The following is a 21,100-nucleotide window of genomic DNA, read 5'->3' on the forward strand; positions in this document are numbered from 1 at the left end:
TATTAAACAAATAGCCTGAAAAGTTGTTCAGTGTTTTCGTAATTTGAGTCTTTCTGAAATGTGTTATTTTACAGAACTTTCTGCATTTTCATTCTTCTCCTGGTGTGTCAGTACAGTCAGCACGTCATATCCTGCACCGCTAAGAATACTTGCCACCCAGTGGCAGGAAAAAGATAGTAGCCCACTAGTGTACACGTACTGAAAACACTAGAGGAAAATACTCTGCATGGCATTTTCACTGACTGCTGTTGCAATGTTTGATGTTGCAGGACGGATGGTCGCAGTATCACTTTGTAGCCTCATCTTCAACAATAGAAAGGGATCGGCAAAGACCGTACTCTTCATCACGCACGCCCTCCATCTCGCCCGTGCGCATGTCTCCTAACAACCGCTCAGGTAAGACCAGGCTTTCAGGACTGAAGTAAAGACAGAGGTAATCCATCACTGTCCTTTTCCTTCTTTAAACAATGTCACTGGCATCCGGATTTGTTGTTAACAACGGTGGAGGGGCACAAAATGTATTCTTTACTCTTACCTGAATTATCTGTTCAAAACAGGAAATTTTTTTTTTTATTAACACCTTCTAAAATTTTACAGCAGAAAGGATATTCCATACCCTTTTGTTACGAATTCTCATGCAGTGTTTTCCTGATTGGGATTACCTGACTAGATCTCAGGGCAATGGTGTCCATTTGCAGCATGAGGAAATTCTGTTACTCGCTTTGCTAGTCATGAAAACCGCTGTGTTGTTTGTGACCACTCTGCACACTTAGCAGAAGTTGGAGGATCCACATTATTTTTTTGTCAGTTTTTATTCTGATTCTATGTGTATGCGTATATAAGTGTGCATACACGTGCATATGTAAGTTTCACAAAAGATTGACTACAGGTCTTCATGTAACCTTGATGACATATTTAGACCAGCTGTCATTAATTCTGTATGATCCATACAATGAATTAATGTAAGTATCTCAACTTATGCCGCAGTGTTAATTAATTTTTCTATTCAGAAATCTGGGCGTTTTCCCCTCAGTTTATTCTAAGGTAGAACATACCTTGGTTACATAAAACCATTCCCAGTGAAAATCTTCTAAGACAAACGGAGTAAAACAGTCAGCCTTTCCATGTGCTTTTTACTACTTGTTCAGTCAAATGCTGTCATTCATAGGTATACCAAGAGTTTAGGATTAAAATTGGCCAAACTGATTATTGCGATCAGCTTTGTGCCATAGTTTTGTTTTTAAGAAAATTGTTTTGTTAATTATCTAGAAGCTGCATCTTAGTCCTGCAGAACAACCACTGAGGAAATTTGAAAATGTAGCCAGAAGTACAGTAAGAGCTGCTATTCAGTTCTCAAAATCTGTCATTATACAAGTCCGTAAAGGGCTCTTGTTCCTTTTTTTGTTCTCCAAAATCTCATTTTGACTATAAGTGCAAGGCACGTGAAATGTCTGGCCCTGAGATCGTAGTTCTGTCTCTTGCCAGAACTGTCTCCTCATTTCCGCTACTCTATTGCTTAAAGAACATATACTTAAAGAAATTTTGGATTAAATCTTACTGCCATCATCAGTTATCATAAGACTGGAAGAGGACAAATATAGTGGCTGTTTCTGAAGGAAGAGGAGCCCGTGTAATTACAGACCAATCAGCTCAACTTCATTCTAGAAAATTGCTGGAACAAATAATCACAATCTAGGCACCTCAAAGATAGTAGGAACATAAGATACTGCTTAACTCTGGGAGTATCTGTTTCTACACAGTAGTATAAGTTACTGTCTGTCTGGTAGTATCCATATCAAATCCAAACATTGGTTCGATACAATTTGTTCTTATAAAATCCACCTGAATTCCTGCTACAACATACTTAAAACGCGTTGTGGAAAGAATAGTCAATAAATGAAATCTACTGTAATCAGTAAAACTCCTTCACACAAGATTTTTATAGGCAAGCTAGGGCAAGCTAACAAACGGTCCAGAAAATGTCATGTGTGGTAAATACAAAACTGACTGAAAACCATTCGCAAAGAATGCGTATTGCTTATTGCCAAAACAGAAGAATGCTTTGCTTGGAGGTTTGCCTTCGGTCCAGTACTCTTCAGTGGTTTCATGAATGACCCAGATAATATACAAAGAACACCTATTACCTTTGCGGGTGACATAAACCTGGGAGAAACTCACGTACCTTGAAAGGCATTATTGGAATTCAGAATGATCCTGAGAACTGGAGATAGTGTCCAAAGGGGAAAAAGATCCAGTCCTTTACGAATAAATTATAAGGAGAATATCTGGCTAGACAAAAGTTCTTTAGAAATTATTTAGGTTTTTTTGTCAGTTGCAAACATGAGCCAGGAGATGGAGAAATCAGAATATGAGGACACATGGAATGGACTGTAATTGTTTAACTCAAATAAGAGAGATACAAGATGGGGGCAGTGGGCAGAGGTACGCTTCAAGTACTCAAGCACATAACAGCCAGCTGTGAAGAGGAACGGCATGAACTTTCTCTACTTTCATAGCAGACAAATGGAAATAATGAGCAGCAAGGAGTCAGGCTAGACATCGGGGAACAGTAGGAAAACAAAGCACTGGAACAGACTGCTTGGAGCAGTTGTGTGTGTGGTCTTTGTCATTAGAGATCTTTAGTTTTAGATGAAAATCTGTCAAGAATTATTCTGGTATACTGGATCGTACCTTGGGGTAAAGAGTTGAAGTAAATGAACTCACAATGTCCCATCCATCCCTAGGAGTTAGTGATAAGATGCTTTAACTAGCATAGAGACCTCTGTCTTCTTTCCTGTATCCTTTAAGAATAAGAGCAGAAAGCCTTCATATCAATTTTCAGTCTAATGTCAACCAATAATTTTATGTCTGCTTCCAGTAAAAACTCTGAAAGAGGGCACTTCTGGATTTTAACACTTCCCAGAAAGCAGTTGTTCTCACATGGGAGGAAAGAGAGAATTCCCGCAGGGAACAGAGAGAGATGGTTTTGTCTTTATCAGTCAATTTTGTTCAAAACACCAGAGTGCTTAAAAGCATTACCAGAGTATTTGAAACAAAATGCATCCCTCTGTTAGCAACTTTTTCAAGGTTTGCATTCTGCTTTGTTCCCTATTAGACTCGAGCTGCCATTAGCTGATTTGGTAATTTAATGTCATGTTTCTTTATATCTACTGGATTATCAGCTTTAGAATTACATCACTATTGACAAGCAATTTAAAAGCAATCCCCAGTTCTAATTGCTTCGTACGAAAAACCATCTGTCCCACATTTGCTCTGTGAATTCAGAGGCCAGGACCAGCAGAAACAATGTAAGCAGAATTCAACATCACTTGTGCTTCCCTACTCCTTAACTAAAAAATGTAAGGTAGTTTAGAGATGCTGAAAGACATAACTCATGATGAAACTTCACAAATGAACTTGTCTTACTCTTTTTTTTTTTTCCTTTTTTTTAAGCAAGGACATTGTTATTGCTTTTGAGGTTCTTTTGACATATCAAATACCTGGGTGGAGGCAGGGGAGGGAGTGGAAGTAAGCACCAGCACTTTAGTTATTTTTGTACCACTGTGACTTCACGAGGCTCTGGGGTGCTCTGCCACTCACCTTGTACTCCTTCCCCTGCCCTCCACAACAGGGAAAGTGGATTGTATCTACCAACACCTAAATATATTGAAGTCAGTTTACTTGAAAGCCATTATTTTTTCCTCTGCTTTTCTCCTTTTCCTGAGCATCGCAAGCTCTAAGTCTTCATGATCTGTGCCAGCGATCGCCTTCACATTTTCCAGTGCATGAGAATCAAGTACAAACCCAGTTCTCCTCCTAGTCACCTCATACTTCCCTGCTTTTACCATACCACAAGTATTGGTGATGAAGGATTTAGTTTTAATGATACCTTAAAGTAACAGTTGTTGTTTTAATGGCAAATGTTCATACATAGATATTTAAAGACAGATAAATTATTTGAGTTACCTTTAAGTGCTAGGCATTCTTTGCTATATGTCTTCTATGAAAAACATCTTTCTTTTCTTCCTGTCCCCATTAGAATCATTTAATGGGTTTGTTTATTTTCAACAGAGAAGGGAGAAAACCATTTTATAAGGGTTTTCCACACAGTTGAAAGTTAATGGTCTTTTCAACAGAAATAAATTAACCATTTTGAGAAAAAAATGGAAGTGCCTATACAGAAAGTTTTGACAAGATAAAGAAATTAAAAAGCTAAAGGGGAAGAAAAAAATCATTATTATTGTACTTTTTTCTTAATGATCATCTTAGATGTTGGGTGTAAGTGAAAAAAGTAAAACATTCAGAGAGCAAATGATGTTTGGAGTTGATTGTCCCATGAATACATTTGTCCTGTATTTGAAATAACAGCACCTTTTCTTTTCTTCCATAATGGGGTAGTGTTTCTTCAAACAGCTTAATGTTAGTATGGTAACAAATCTAAACTTTACTAAAATGTTTACTCTAGAGTTAAACACTACATTCAGTCATATGTGGCAAGAAAAAATAAATCCATTTTTATGATCTAGCAAGTGCCCCAGCCTCACCTCGGGAAATGATCAGCCTAAAAGAAAGAAAAACAGACTATGAATCAACTGGAACAAATGCCACTTACCATGGAAATAAGGGAGAACACACTTCTAGGAAAGACACCATGACAGGTGAGATTATGCTTGCATAATATATAAAAACATATATAAAAATCAGCTGTGATAGACCACTGATTTTATAGGCTTGGCTAGGTTTACTGTATTACAGAAAAGAGTCAACCTGCTTTGGTTGATTCCAAAGTTTTAGCCACCTTGAGAAATACAACTGGAGAAATATTTGATCCTAATGAATACAATGCTGTGTGAAAATGATTTGTAAAGACCATGTTTCTTCACAGAGGAAAGATTCTAAAAACAATTTGACATTTCTTTTTAATTTTAAGTTTGTTTTCGTTTCAGAAGGAAGTGAGTAAATCCACCTTCTATTAACTAGCATTGTTTCTGAAGCATGACAATGGTTGAGCACATGCAGTCTTTCGCAGGGAATGGCTTTCCAGGACCAGTTAGCTTATTTTTGCACGTCAGTCATTCCTAGGAAATTCAGTAGCAGTTTGTAAAGCCTATCCCTGTTACTTTCTCAGCTGGGCTGATGTAAATGGAACAATTTTGTCTGTGTATGTTATGGCATCTATTGCAGGTTTCACTAAAGGCCTCTCTCCCCTAGTGAGCTCATTAACCTGTTAGCATTTCAGTAATTACAAAATTGAGTGCTTTGCCTAGTACTACACCTCTTTGTTACTTCTCTTGCAAAATATGTGTTGGTCTCCATCACCATTGCACAGGCTTGTATAACCTCTGTTGAACAGTTTCATACATTTATACAGCGCCGAGCATCATGGTGTCCTCTCCTCCAAATGCTACCTCAGGGCAAGCAAAAAATCACAGTGAGGAGTCACTCCGCGCTTTCTCAATGCCTGTTACCTTTTCCCACGCCCTCTGTAGAGGTCTTGCTCGGGGGATGCCAGAATGGGCTGTCTTTGTGTTCCTTGGCTCAGTGGGGACACCAGTAGCATGCTGACTCAGCATCAAGCCATCCATACTAGCTTTCAAGACCATATTTAGGATATGATGATACTCATACTACATGTACTGTGTTACACGCTATTGTGTAATCAAAACCTAAAGACCAGCCTTTGAATTTGTGTGAAAATGCAATACAGAACATTAATTTGCATGAAAGTGAAAATCTGAAGAAGAGGAATGACAGTCGAGCGTTTGGAAACCACAGAAATGAGGAATGTCCTAATCAGCATCTGCAGTGTCCTACGTGAGCTTGCAGCAGATTCAGTCAAGGTACTGCATTTTATGTATCTGTAATATTTTGAGTGTTTCATAGTCACTGCACAAGGTGGTTCTCTCAAACACTTCAGTCGTCCTTACTTGTGTGATTGTGAAGGACAGGACTGTGGTTTTTTCACCACTTTGTCAAGGATGCATGAAGAGGGAATCTCAGGAGTAAGAGCAGCAGGCTGAAAAGGCAGAAACATTAGGGTTTTTTTCTAGCTGTATCTGCAAATTTAGACTACCAGGTTATATCAGAAGGTTCACAAAAAAAGGGTTTCCATGTGGAAAATCTGTTTTTCCTTGTCTTTCTCCACACTTTAAAAAAATTGGGGTTTTCTTTTTCCCCATCCCTTGTCATTTTGTCTTTTACTATAGTGTTTTTCTTCTCCCATTCCTGTTTCCCTTGTTTCCTTTCTCTTTCAATACAATTTTCAGATCGTGAGGTTTGTACTTCCCCAGCAACCTTTGCTCCACTTTGATTTTTGCATCATGTTTTCCTTTAATATCTGCTTGTAATTTGTCAGTTCTTATTGATTTTTTTGGGTGGGCTTTTAATAAGGAAACTCGAAACTCTCAGCATCATGCTCAGCTATCAACTATTTTTCCAGCTACTGAGCTACTGAGCTGAGAAAAATCGAAACCAAAATCAAATTGAAAAGTTTAATAATATTTCACAATCTTACATGACCATTGTACAAATGAATATATGAAATTAACAAATCACTTTCTCTCTCTTGCAGGTCACCAAATCTCTGCTTATTTGATCTGAGCTCAAATTAAGCACCATTTTAAGAACAAAAGAAAATGACAGTTAGAAGAAGTCTCACTCGTCAACATTCAACATGAAATTTGTGTAAACGTATTTGTAGCTTATAAAATAAATATTTCATTAAAGAACAATATAAAATCAGTATTTGTGATTTTAATTGTGAGACATTTTGACTTTACTTGGATGGTCTAATATAAGTTCGTGTAGCAAGTTCATTGCAATGCCTGTATTTCTTTTTGTGCATCAGACAATGCATTGCAGCTAATGCATCCACAGAGCCTATGGGACTTAGATAAATGTTTTTTCATGTTCCACCTGGCGTATATGTATTTTGAGCTGCTCTTGTATTTTGTGCCAAGCTGATGTATTACACGAAGCTTTTTTTGACTTACAGATTTACACAGAATGTAGAGCCACAGCTGTAGTCCCAATTTATCCACAACTGTCTCCATGCTCTTCTCCAAAGCTCTTCTCAGTTTATAGTTCTAAAATTTTATGATCTTTTGGCTGGGACTGAAATGAAGCGTTTTGATGGATTTTCTAAGTAGAAATGTTGGCTTCTTGCCATTGTGGGGAGTTGTCAGGAAACCTCTGGGAAAAATGGAGAATCCATAAAGTTTGGCTATAACTTACATTGATTTCACAAGGACAGCTAAAAAATAGAGGAACAATATCAAAGTTCTCATTGCCCTCTTCCCTTCACAGGTTTATGATGCCTTGTATGTTTACTATCCATCTTCTCTTCTCTGTAGAAAATAATAACCAATAGTAAAATTTTATCACCTAAAGTATATTTTTAAGACAAAACCTATTATATTCCTTTTAAAAAACCAGGAACTATAAGTGCATGTGATAACGTTATTTATGCCATGGTATTTTCCTTCAGGACAGGGAAAATAAGGTTGCTGTATATTATCATGGGACTCCTACTTTAAAGTTTCTTTTACTTTGTTAGTTCCCTCACTGAACTAATACGTACATCACAGTCTGCACACTGTATCTTGACTTCCACTAGCAGAAACACCTTCTGATTAATTTATTTTCTTTTGGTTGCCAAGAATCAATCATCTATACTTTCATCATTTAAACTTACTTGCAAGTCCCTACACATTCAGAACAGAAAAAACCATCATCGTCTGTTACAATAGCTACAGGTGTTAAGGCTACTTGAACTTATTATTACTTGAAGAAGCCATAATACACTGTAATCTTTTCTTATGCCCTTACCTCATCTTTCATCGTGCAGGAAGGTGGCAGTGGTAGTGACAGGTAATGATCTCTGTTAGCTGAGATTTGTGAGGCACAGAAGCATTTTCCTTTACTGTCTTGAACTAAATTTTAGAAAATGGAGTCCTGCTGCTTATAGCAGAAAAAGCAGGTTATGCAATACCAGATGAGGATGACTAACTGTCCAGCTGAGCTTCCCTTTCTTACTATCAGTCTCTGTTGGTGAGGGCAAAAGGCTAGCACCTTGTTATTTCAAAGTGTCAGTAAATGTGTTCAGAGTAAGTACTTAGAAGAACGGAAAGCTGAATGTTAAACCATGAATCAAGTGACTGGGATGTATGGGGACGGCTTCGGTCAGTGATATCTTTGTCACATAAACCACTGAGTGACATAATTTTCAAAGCTATTGTCAGCTTTGCAGAAAACTGCTGTGGGGAACTATATAATTTTTTTTTAACCAATATCCCCTTGAAAACTGAACAGGGGGGGAAAAGGAAGGTATTTTTCTATAGTGTTCTTTATGCAATGCAACCACAAAGTACTGCAGGTTGATCATAGTGCTCATTTTAGAACCTTCACAATTTTGCCTAGTAAAAAGTACCTCTTCAGTACTATCATGTACTGATGTTTAGATACTGCATAAAATACACACATACATGCACACTCATCACTCCTCAAATCATTTCATCTGCAGCTACAGTTCTCATATCTCTGTAAGGAAGTGTGGCTGCGGAAGATCTCCGTCTCTTGCTCCTCGTACCCTTTTCCCTTCTCTTGCCATGTTTTAAAAAAGAAAATTATTTCATTAACCTCTCATATCTCTGTAAGGAAGTGTGGCTGTGGAAGATCTCCATCTCTTGCTCCTTGTACCCTCTTCCCTTCTCTTTTGTTTTAAAAAAGAAAATTATTTCATTAACCTCTCTTTCTCTCTGTTTGATAATTTTACTATGATGGTACGTATGCAATATTAACAGCAAAAATCAGATATAACCGCACAATATCTGTCCATTCATCTAGCTCATTCTCTCCCTTCTTTCTTTTATATTTGCCCTCTGCTTTTGGACAGCAAGAGTCAACTGCTCACTGAAGCATGGCAGAGCAGGAAAAAGAATGGAGTTCCCAGGGATGCCGCCTGCGTGTTCAGAAGCAGGTACTGGAGCGGGCTGCATGCATTGCTAGCAGCTACATTGCTTGACTTACATTTCCTCCAGAGACAGAATCATCTCAGCCTCCCAGCTAGACTAAGCCAAGATTTCTTGTTCTTGAACTCTTGGCATTCATTTCCAGGCATTTGATGTGTCACTGTATTTCTTTTTATTACATTAAGAAAAGAATACTACTTTTTTTTTTCATTTTAAACTTGTGAATTTGTATCCACATCACTGCAGTGAAATCAGCAACGCAGACCTTGCAGCTACTTTCATAAGCTGAAACTTCCCATTTTTCCATCACAGAATATGTGATCCGGGAGACTGTAGGTCTTCAATCTGGCACGTGACAATTCCGAGCACATCAGTGCAAATGTCACAGTAGTGCATTGGACAGCTATGCACCAACTCTGGACTATTTCTGTTTTTATAATAGTCATGGTTATTAGTGGCACATATGTAGCATGTGCCTTTTTATATATCTGTAAAAAGATGGAAAGGTCATGACCTCCTTAAAGCCTCTCTGGTTGCCTGTAGAAACAACATACGAATTAGCACGTGTCCAGTTTGCTGTTTTTCATCAGGTTCCTCATAAAACCCTCAGATGTTGCACCTTATACCAATCTTTTATTCTTCACATCAAACAACCATGAACAGTATTGTCCTGTCTGGACTGAATATGTTCAGTCATGCCTGACTAAAAACTTGCGTGCGTGAAACTTCAACCCTGCTTATCTTGCAATTTATATACGTGAAAACCAAATGGTTATGAGAAGTTCTTCCCCTGTTTATGAGAGTCCAACACATTGAATATCACTTTCATTTTTTTCAAGAAGTAGCACTTCACGAAATGGGTAGCTGAAACCCTAACTCTGAGTATCTTTAGTTCTTGAGAAGAGGAATTTGTATAACCCAATTTGTTCCAGCACTTTGTAGGGCAGGCAAAAAACCTCAGAAAAACAGCATAAAAAAGATGGTATCAAGCAAAGATCTGGCAGTTGTACTACTGAGAGTCATGCCATCATGAGATGCACCATAAATAGCAATGCTGATGCAGACTCCTCTAATACCACAAACTGTCGTCAGGAGGGAGATTTTCAAACACTAAAGCCGAGGATGCAGCTGGAATATAAAAATCTCTGAAAAAATAGTCAAGTCTCACACACCACTCAAGTTTGGTGACAAAATGCAGCCTGAGCAGAGAGAACCTCTGCAGATCGGTTCTTCGGTACTAACATCTATGGCCAAAGACAAATTACTCAAGCAGTCATCATTTCCATCTGTTACCACCTATTGGCACACAGGCAGAATTAGGAGTACCAACCACTGGAAAAGACCAATCATCAGCTGTTACTAGAGTTCGTATTCTTCCCACCTTCAAAGAAAGGATCCTGCTGCACTCCTTGGAGAGCTCTTCTCCATTTCCTATACAGGACTATGCACTGTCTCAGTAACTGCATCCAGCTCTTCAAGAAACAAGAGTTTTTTCATCCCTGTTGGTTAATGGTTCGCAAGTGAAAAATCTCTTTTCGCAGCTGTTAGGGCTCATTACCCCACCATATAAGCCTTGTCTTTATCCTATTTCAAGAACATGCTGGAGATCTTTAAGAACACTATCTGAGATCTGTAAAGCAGCAACATGGAACAGTGCACCATACTCTGACAAAAATTATACCCTCAGCATGGAACCCGTAGCAGATGTGAAGATCCGAATTGGCGTATTACAGTCAACTTTGACTAAAGACCGTGCCATTCCTTTCTCCATAGAGCGTGTGGTGGCTGGGGGAAAGATTGAGGCAGTTGTACATGCTGGGGTCCATGCTAGTAGGTTGCCAAAGGAAGAAGGAGTGGTTACTTCTTCAGTAACTGTGGTTCTTCTTAGTGATGTGACTAGCATGGATCCCATACCCAGCTTTCAGCTCTTGTGCTGAGTCCTCACCCTCAAAGGTTTTGAGTTCTGAAGGTATTAAAAGCAACTCTTGGTGCCTCCAGGTTTTATACCATTGCTCAGACGCCTGAGAGATCTTGCATGAGCAACATGTTTCAGTTCCACTGATGACTCTGATTTCACAACTACTCAATTTTTACTTTCAGGCACGTGCTTTTATAATGAGAGTCCTCATGACAGCATCAAATCATTGGTTATAATGCCTGGAAAGTTAATATCGCATGCCCAGTAAGAACAGTGCGCAGCAAACACACAAAATACTACCCTCATGTTCTTTCAAATATGAGAAATAACTACAATCTTCCTAGTTCTGCCAGCAAAGTAAGCTTCAGCTAAATAGCCAAATCAAAGTGATCAGCGAAGTCAGCTTTGCAGGGAAAATCCTTAGCTTTTTATGTGTTTTTTTGGGACAGGGTGGGAAATAAATTTTTGCAAAACTGTATGATGTTATCCTTGTCTTTAGAATTACTTCTACTTTCATACTCATAGCTCAGTTTTGTCCGTGCATTTTAGTAGTAGGACATCTGAGAAGAAAGTGACAGCAGTTCATGGATTTGAGACTATGTTGGCCAGACGTCTTCAGTATAACTACACACTACTTTTTTGCATAACTCATTTTTCAGTAGCATTTAATCACTTTTCCCATGAATAATTTCACCATATAGCAAAAGCACTGTAGAATAAATAATCCAGGATTTGGTGTAACGTCATCCAACTGAAGTGAAAGCAATGAAATGTTTCTTAAAATCTCAATATTTACGACTGTTACCTGTTTAGTGTATGTGTGATATAAAATCCCATATATAACCTGAAATATATTACTGAATGCTAGCTGTATAGGAAATAATTTTGTTGATTTATATGTGAAGTGCACTTGGTATGAACATGACATAGCACCTGTTACCGTTGGTAAGTGTATATACCATGTACATGCATGCACACCAAAGCAAAGATTATGACTGTTTAGTGGGAGGAAGAGAAAAGAGAAGTCTGCAGATGCTTTTAAAGATTTTTGTTCATGGGAAACAGGCGCTGTATAATGTATTTAATGAAGCCTTAAGAATTCATTTTGAGGCCAAAGAAATATATTTGGTAAACCTGCTCTTTCCTTCCTTTTTTCTCTCTCCAGCTCAGAACACTGGAATCTCAACTTTGTACAGGAATTCGTATGGTGCACCTGCTGAAGATATCAAACACAACCAGGTAAGTATGGAGACTAAAATGTTACTGTTCCAGATGGGAAAAGACCAGTGTAACATCTTGTGTGGAAACTAAGAAAAATATCACAGAGAGGATAGATTAGAGGAACTGAGTCATCTGCTTGCGCAAATGCAAGCAATTCCACTGGCTTCAAACAAGCCCAAGTTTCAAAAAATGTCCAACAGGTTATGACAGCATATGCACAAAGATTATCTAAGGTGTTTAAGCCTGTAACTCATAATGAAGTCAAGAGGGGCTTGAGACCTGAATGCCTTTAAAGTCTGGATATGTGTGACACAGACTACAAAAGCCAAGCTAATGTTAATGGGCACTTCTTCTGGCTCTGGTATCTCGTGATGTCCTGTGCCAGTGAATTTGGTTAAGTCCGGTCACATCCTATTACTTGAGTATAGCCATCATAAAGCTCAATGCCACTGCTGACACCTAGCAGAAACTCAAGTATTTAACAGTCCTGCAGAAAGAACCCCCTGTATCTTTTGCAGGGACGTGTACGCTACACTTATGTGTAGTAAAAGCCCTCAGATTTGCCATTTAGTCACTCCAGAAGCATGATTGTAACAAGGCTTTTTGCTTGGCTGTTTTTTAATGTATGCATTGGGGCATAGGCAAGAGAAAATGTAGCATTTCATCGGCAAGGATGCATACATCCAAGCCACTCGATCTACAGCTTTGGGACTCTTTTAAAAATGTCCTGTCCCTGAAAACCAGAAAGCAATAAGGACATCTGGATAAGGTGGGCATTACAAAAATGCGGTTGGCAGCATGGGTGCCAAGCTAATGTACTCACAGAAAAAGTCGCAATATTGACATATATGGCATTCATATAGCTGGTATTTCCAGTATAGTATTTCCTCAATCCCTGGGAAACAGACATTTTTCTGCACCCATAGGCTTTTGTTTCATCATTATATGTAATGCTACTTTATACTTAATTATCACAACTCCTTAAGATTTTCACAACTTCCCTACGTAATATGCAAAAGTTACAGCATTTTTCAACTAGAGAAATGAGACAAAAACCATTTAAGGAAAGTACTTAAAGTGATTAGTAATATCAGACAGGTAAATGAATATTTAGTAAAATTGATAAAAAAGGTTTTTCTCTGAAAATTTTTACTAGATTACCTGAAATTTCAATTTAAAAGACTGATATTTCAGTTTTAATCCACAAACTTAAGGTGAAGAGAGTTTCTGATATTCTGTGCCCCCATTTCTCTTTATAGGTTTTGCTTTTTAATTAGCCAGTATTTCCTGTGGTGCACCATATTCCTTCTTTGTGTGAGCCAGTTCAGTGCATGAAGGTGTTTCTGCTTTTATTGCATTTAAAGAGATGAAGCCCTTCAAATTAACACAATATTTAGAGAAAATAAGCGTATGAGGTATTGTAACAGCAGGTGCACTCTAATTGCAGTCGTGAATCAACTACTTTGATTTTTGGAGTGAGAGATTGAGGAAAACCAAAACAAATTTAAAAAAAACCCAACACCAAAAAACAAAACCAATTTTCCACCTTTTCCCACTTGCTTTCTCAATGAAATGTCAAGTTTATGATTGACATATCAGAAATAATGTTTTTAGCTAAAAAGAACCCAGAAATACTACTTCAGTCCCCTATTTTCTACTCAAAAATTGACCATCTCTAACTCTTTGGCATATAAATAGGTTGCTTAGTATAGAATTTGTCTCCTGTGTCCAAAATTAAACACCTGTGTTTGAATATGTGAGATGAAACAAGGGGCTCAAGGTCCTATACACCTTGATAGCAGTACCAGAAATAGAGGCTAGAGTAGCTGTGCTCCCTTGTGCTGTTCCAATATTGGGCCCAGCGTTGTACGATCACCGGCAGGACTATTAAAGGCCATGGAGAGCCTTTTGCACTCTATGCATAGAGTCCAATACAGACATGCTTTGAAAGAGTATCACAGAGTTTGGGACATAGCAGTGCAACTGTTCCTCTCTTCTTGAAGGAGCATTACTAACTCTTGCAGAGTCAGCAGGATCTGCAAAGTCTCCTGCCACCAACGTCTGAGCATCACTGTTCCCAGTGACGACCATTTGTGGATTGAAAGGCTGTATCATTTTGCAGTCACAAAGTCTGCCCAAACTTAATAGAGGTGGCATCGAGTGAAAGGTAGTGTTCCGGCTATAAAAATGGAGACTCGCTAGGGCTGTCTGAAAAAAACTTTATGAAAAACTTTATGGCAAACTTAGGTTAGGGGACCGCCTGAGATTTTTTTTCTGTAGATCATAAATATTTCAGCTTCAAGGCAACTTGCTGGAATGTAGCAACAACACAAGATTGCCCACGACGTGTTAAGGAGGTGGTAAGAAGATGGTTCTGTTTAACAGTAGCAGAAGAACACATTTCAGGGCACTTAGCTTCAAATTTTCTCATGTCAATGCCCTGAAGACTATAAGTGGCTCTTAAGGATACGGTGTCACTCTAAATCTCACTTGTGGCAAAGGCAGCTGCAAAATGTTTAGCATGTTTGGAGTGTATATCACTTCCATTCAAATTCTTCAAGGCTGAGTTTTGGCCACCAATGTTTGCATTATATAGCTGCAAAATAGTCAGAAAGCTATACACAGATTATAGTTATGAAAGTAACTGTAAGCTATGCTGCTTGAACTACTTTTGAAGTAAACCAGCATCTTTAGCAGCAATAATATTAAATAATAAATGCATTTAATAATAATATTAAGTAAATGAATGTAAAGAAATGTAATGGCAAGGCAAAGCTGTAGAATTAATTCACTACCATGTAATACCTTGAGCAGATGTTAAGATAATGCACAACTTGTATTTCCAGCATGATAAACGTAGAGTGAGATTTACTCCTTCTTCCATCCTGTTGCCTACAGTAAGTTGTATCTAACAAGCCGTGGGTATTACTGTATTTCAGGTTTCAACACAGCCAGTTCCACAGGAGCCCAGCAGAAAAGATTATGAACCGTATCAGCCGTTTCAGAATTCAACAAGAAACTATGATGAGTCCTTCTTTGAGGACCAAGTGCATCATCGTCCACCTGCAAGCGAATACAACATGCACCTGGGACTAAAGTCAACTGGCAACTATGTCGACTTCTATTCAGCTGCTCGTCCCTATAGTGAACTTAACTATGAAAACTCTCCCGACTCCTGGGTTTGAGACTTGGGCAGATACAAAAGCTCCAGGAACTGTGCATGTGCATGCATACCACGAGACATTTTTTTCCTGCAAATTTAGTTTGTTAAAGCCTGTTCCATAGGAAGGCCCAGATAACCAGTATGGAAAAAATTAAGAGATTTTTTTAGAAGGCTAAAAGATACGAAAGCTAAACCTGGGAGTAATTAGAAAGAAATATATATATACATATATATATTTTACAGTGTGGGGCAACTTTACTGTTGGCCTGTAGAGTCTAAAGTTCGGTGCTGTATATTGAATGTGGCTGAAGGAAGGAGGGAGTACATGGCAGTGGATGTGGGTCAAGAGTTAAGCACAAGTAACTGAGCAGCGTACATACTTTATGGGGAACAGCTTCTCACACTTTGTTTAATATCCTCATTCATTGTGAATCTAGGCTTCAAGTTGCATTTGGGGTTTCCTCTGTACAGCAAGATGTTTCTTGCCTTTTGTTAATGCATTGTTGTAAAGTATTTGATGTACATTACAGATAAAAAAAAACAAGTGCATTGTGTATATTACACCAATGCCACAGTGTTTCTTCATCTATGGTTCTAAATATTGCTTCAATTTCAAATTTTGAAAGATGTATGAATTTCCAGGTTTTTGTTTTCTTTTCCCCGGTGCGTTTTAACAAAAAAAAAAATTCAAAAAAAAAATCAAAAAAAAACAAAAAGGAATATTTAGCAGTATTGTTCGTTCTGATATGTGAATTTGTTTGTGGCAACTAAAAAAAAAGGCATTCAGCAGTTTCTGACAATTAACATTCATCATTCCACACTCCTTGTCAACGAAGTGCTTTTTCACTGCCTAAAATTTTAGATGTAGATATTTGAAATAGATTTTTTTCATTTATACCAGTTTTCTTTATGATGATACAGTGTTAAAAGAAAATAAATTACAATTGATCTGTCATCCATATTTGCTAAGAATGTCTATTTCCAAGAACCTACCATACAAATACACATTCTTACTTGTGTGTGTCCACGTATGCATAGTATTCTCTGTGTGCGTGTGTGTGTTTGAGTGTGTGCGTTTGTGTGGCGTAAGACTTCTTTTCATCCAATGTTTTCCTTGTTCAAGCTTCAATTTTTGTTTGATTTTCAGTTTGTTTAAACAGTGGAAACTCCAGTATGTGCTTTCTCTTACTCACTTTCTTAACCATTGATAGCAATTCAAAATTGTTAGGCCACATACTCACAAAGGAAGGGGTTCTCGGATTTTTTTCACTGACTCCTTCACCCTTAGGTGCCATTTCCTTTAAAATAGCATCTCTTGATCTTCTCTTGAGGAAATTTCATTACTCTCCAGCCACCAACCTACAAGTGCTCAAGGAAGGCAGAGTTTCATTTTGCCATCTCCCTGAGGGAATGGAGAACAAAGACCCAACAGACTTAAGTCTGGAGTCTCCAAACTCTTAGGGCTGTAGAAGAGTCCAACTCGTGAACCATTAGGACAATCATTTATTTTAACCCATACCAAAAAGAAAACCCGATACCCAAAACACATTCCTCGAATATGAAAGATAACGACCATTTCTGTGCATTTAAAGTAAAACCCTGAAAAATAAAAAATGTAAGGGACAGAGTTTTTGGGTTTTGTTTTTGTTTTTTTTTTAATTAAAAAATAGAAAAGGAAACTAGGCTAGGAGGCCAGAAGAGCTGGCATATTCATCTTAGCTCTTGGGATTCTGGAAGTAAAAAAAAGAATCTAGCGTTTCTTCATTTCTTTGATTCAGGCAACAGTTCAGCATACAGTTTTCACAGCATAAGACCCACCACAAATGGAGTAGTTGTAAATTGCTTGAATTACAATTAAGGAATTTGTTTTAGGTTGCAAACATTTCTGTGATTAGTCATTGTAATAGTCTTAACATCACCTGGCACACTTCTGGCTGTGCACAGGGGGAGAAGTCTCTCGCAAGTCATCGCCTGCTCTATAGGATGCAGCCCGAGTAGTTCACGCAGGCGGGTATCGTGACGTAGAATTGGTTTATCGGTAATCTAGGACTATAGTTTAATCTTTTTGGCAGCTTTTCCCAGTGTACGATATGTAACCTTATCTGCTCTTTGTAGTAAACGGGGAAAAAAATCGCATGCAAAAAAATTTTTAAAAATTTAAGAAAGGGTGGGTGGGAGGGGCAGAGTGGGCCAGATGTATAGTGAGGTAGATAAAAATATTATTCATAGTTTTGGACACAGGTTGTTTATATTTTATTTATTACATTGATTTTAATAAGATAAGTGACATTTGCAGTGCTCTTTTGAACAAAGCACATTTTCAGTATAAAAACTTTTTTTTAATAAAGAATGTCACTCGCAACTTGAAGTTCTTCTTGACTGCCTGATAGCCACCAGGCTGGTGCAGTTCTCCAGGCGCAGGATTGCTAACAGGCCGAGGGGATCCGTCATTCTGTCTGAAGTTCTTAAGACAGGAGGTTATTGTAAGTTGGATTTATTTCCATTCTTCAAACTACTGAAATGCCCACATTGCCCCCCTTTCAGCTCCTCTTAGGAATTACTTGGAGTCAGATGTTGACCATTGCTCAAGTGAGAGATTCTGGATTGATGAAGTGGCATAAAATACCTTTTGTCTATAGTTTGTGTTGTTTTGTTTCCATTCTTCTGTAGTGGCAAGTGCTCCGACTGGTAACGTTCACTCTTGCTGTACTGAGTTGTGAGAAGGTGTTGAATTACCCGGCTTCTTTTCCAGGCTTGGAAGTCCAACACTGCTGCCATACTGAGCAAGATATATATGATGCATTCTTTTCAATATTGAGGAAAGTATCATTACCTATTGCTGTTCCCTTCATTCTTGTACTAGATCACACACAGAAATAGAGAAGAAACAAAACTGTTCCAAAAAAAATGTATAAAATGCAATTGATGTACTGTAAAATGTTGGATTTTTTTTTAACAAGCTTCGTATTGGAATCTTGTTCAGCTGTGTAGAGCTATATAAATCTCACTGTTTTATTAAATGCTGTTTATGGTCTGGAAGGAATGGTTAACCTATCTCAAGATTAACAAATTTGCACTAACATGAGCAATATTGATTTGAAAAAAAAAAATTAATTCAATATTTAAAAGATAAACTATGATTTTAAAGGTATATTAACACTGAAAGTACATTTTGACAAATGACATATTTAAGCCCAAAATATAAATGGTTATGTCAGATAACACAAAAGAACTATAACAATATAGATTGAGAAAAAAAATGTGTTTCACTGTACATGTTGCTAACATGTACAAAGACAAACTCATATTGACATATTTTCTATTAATAAATCCTACTGTATTGTGGAGAATCGCTGGTCATAGTGCAATATGTTTAAACTTAGAAGTTGACTCCATAGATGATGCCTAGCTTCACACAGCCAAGAAACCCCTGCAATTTATTTATTTAAATGTTAATCGGATAGCTAACTTTCAGCTCTCCAGTCATTCGCTGCCCCCTCCCTCTCCACCAGGCTTATGAGCACAACCTACTCTACAACAGCAAGCGAAGGGGAAAGGTATTTTTGAGAAGAACACCCAGTTCTCCCCTAATGATGGCTGCAAGAGCTCAGTGCCACCGCTTACACAGAGATGATAGTTTATCTACACCTGTAGAAAAAACTCAAAAGCTCAAGGCCGGTGCCACTGGCTGGAAACATGCTGTAAAAAATACGATCTTGGCCCCAACGTTACGTAGACTGCGGCCAAGAAACGAAGAGTGAGCCATTAATTTCCTCGTGCGTTGCTGGGAGTCCCAGCGTGCAGTGCATGTAAGGGCTCGGGAATAATTGTTTCCTGGGACTGGGTTGCATTAGCCCGCAGGAGCGTCTCGCCGGGGAGGCTTGCAACTCAAATCAGAAATGCTGACTTACTTTTTTATACCTTGGCACAGCACAGGCTGTGCAAGCCAGTGCGCTGCAAGGGAGGCTTCCTCAACTCCTCCGCCCGTTACTCATCCTCTCGTGCCAGCAGGCAGAAAGAGCTCAGAGTTTAGTGTTCTTGCTTATATCACGGGGAGCGGTGAGAGGAGTGGTGAGAGTGGGAGGGATGGAGACAGCAATCCAAAGAGGGGGAACAAACGGGGCCTAAAAATACAGAAACTCGGAGCTTGTGCGTGAAGACAGATACACACCCATAATTACTAACAGTGGAATGGACCCAACAAGAGATTTTATGCACCGAGATTATCAAATATTACTAACAAGCTCATACACTGAACATTTAATAGCAGCAACATGATGCACGCAAATCTTTGTGCTAGGAAAGTGGGAGGGAGCAGCAGAGGGAAATCAGAGGTCACTGTTGGGCACTTCCAGCTTCAGTCAGCAGAAGATGTTGGGCATGAGGGCAGCGACTGCCTACTGCTGTGAAGGAGAGAGGAGAGGGATGAGACTCTTGATCGAAGACTTTAAGACTAGGTCAAAAAGACATTAGGCAGCTAGAACAGAGGCAACTTTTTGCAAACCTCCCCCCTTGCCTCACCATCCTCAACGGCAGAGTGTGGTCCCCCCAGCAGGCACACGGACACGGTGCACACGAGGGACCCAGCTTCCCATCAAGGACCCAGCTTCAGAAGGCCTTTACTCTCAGCTGGGCAATACCCGGTACAGGTGCGTGTCTGAGCGGCCACCCGTGCTGAACGCTGCCGGTGCCGGGGCCGGGCTTGCTGAGGAGCGGCTCCAGCTGCTTGCACTTTGAAGCCCAGCGTTTTCCCTGCAGGCCAGATGAGCACCAATGTCTGCTGAAGAACTGTGCAGTGCTGGCTCTTTTCCAGGGGACTAGCCAGTTTTTAAATAGTGGCCTAAAGCCAGTTTCAGACATTTAGGCTGAAAGTGACTGATTGTTGCAGCTAATTTCAGTAGCCAGATGGGTAGTCTCAGACACTGGAATACCTTTGTTTTCCAGACAGGCAAAATCTGAAGCTTGCCACTAAATCTAGGAAAGCAAAATAGCAGCTGTTTGCCGATTCACTATTTTTCACAAATTCAATTAAAATATAATTCACATAAGCCTTTTCATTTATACATAGCCCAGTGACTATGGGGGTTGCTTTTTACATAATTTACTTATTTTACATGAATGTTTTATAGGCAGAAAATATCGATAACTAAACACGTCAAGACAATAACTAACACATCAAGGCTGAAGAGAACATGTGTGGCAGAGAATTCAGGCTACTGTGTACAGACACCATCAATTATTACCTCTCTTTGACATCAACTGATAGAAAAAAAAAAAAGAGCAGCTACTGTATGAAGCCTAACACCTTCCATAGCAAATATAAGTCCCTTTAAAAAAAGACTTACACCCTTCCCCCCCCCAAAAAAAAACCCACAGCCTTTTCCTCCAAGCTACCCTGGGTTTGACTTTTTATTGGGGTGGCAGGAGGGGAGGAGAATTTACATTATACGCAATATTTGAACAATGATGTTTTGTGTTGCTTTTGTTTCTGCCTGAGGTCTGTGAATGTGAATAAGGCGGCCACGCACTGTAGTGCTGTAGCAGCATCAAGCAAATCCAAATACGGAAAATAACAGCCACATTACAAAATCTGACAAACACCACTTCTAATATCCTGGCTACCACTGCAGGCTCGCCATCACGGGAAAGAAAACAAAAAAAACCAATGGCTGGTTCTGTGGAAATAACAGCCTCCTGTTGCACAGACGCACCCGCACTCGGCCAAGAGTTAAAGGAGCAAAGAGTGCAAAAGCCGCTGTGAAAAGCCCCGCTGACTCGGGGTGCCCGCAGCCGCGGGGCCGAGCAGGGCAAGCGGCGGCAGGGCGTGGG

At 39.0% G+C, this 21,100-nt stretch overlaps 1 protein-coding gene across 1 annotated transcript; it reads left to right on the forward strand.

Moving 5' to 3' along the window:
- Positions 1-269: 269 nt before the first annotated feature.
- Positions 270-16,226, forward strand: LOC104077980 (catenin delta-2-like; the record flags this gene model as incomplete). The annotated part of the gene is made up of 4 exons (XM_009579416.1): positions 270-396; positions 4,527-4,658; positions 12,053-12,126; positions 15,048-16,226. Coding segments are annotated over 4 exons (579 nt in total), but the record flags the coding sequence as incomplete, so codon positions are not given.
- Positions 16,227-21,100: the final 4,874 nt, after the last annotated feature.

This window comes from Fulmarus glacialis, unplaced genomic scaffold, assembly GCF_000690835.1.
Source record: "Fulmarus glacialis isolate BGI_N327 unplaced genomic scaffold, ASM69083v1 scaffold22150, whole genome shotgun sequence".
NCBI lineage: Eukaryota > Metazoa > Chordata > Aves > Procellariiformes > Procellariidae > Fulmarus > Fulmarus glacialis.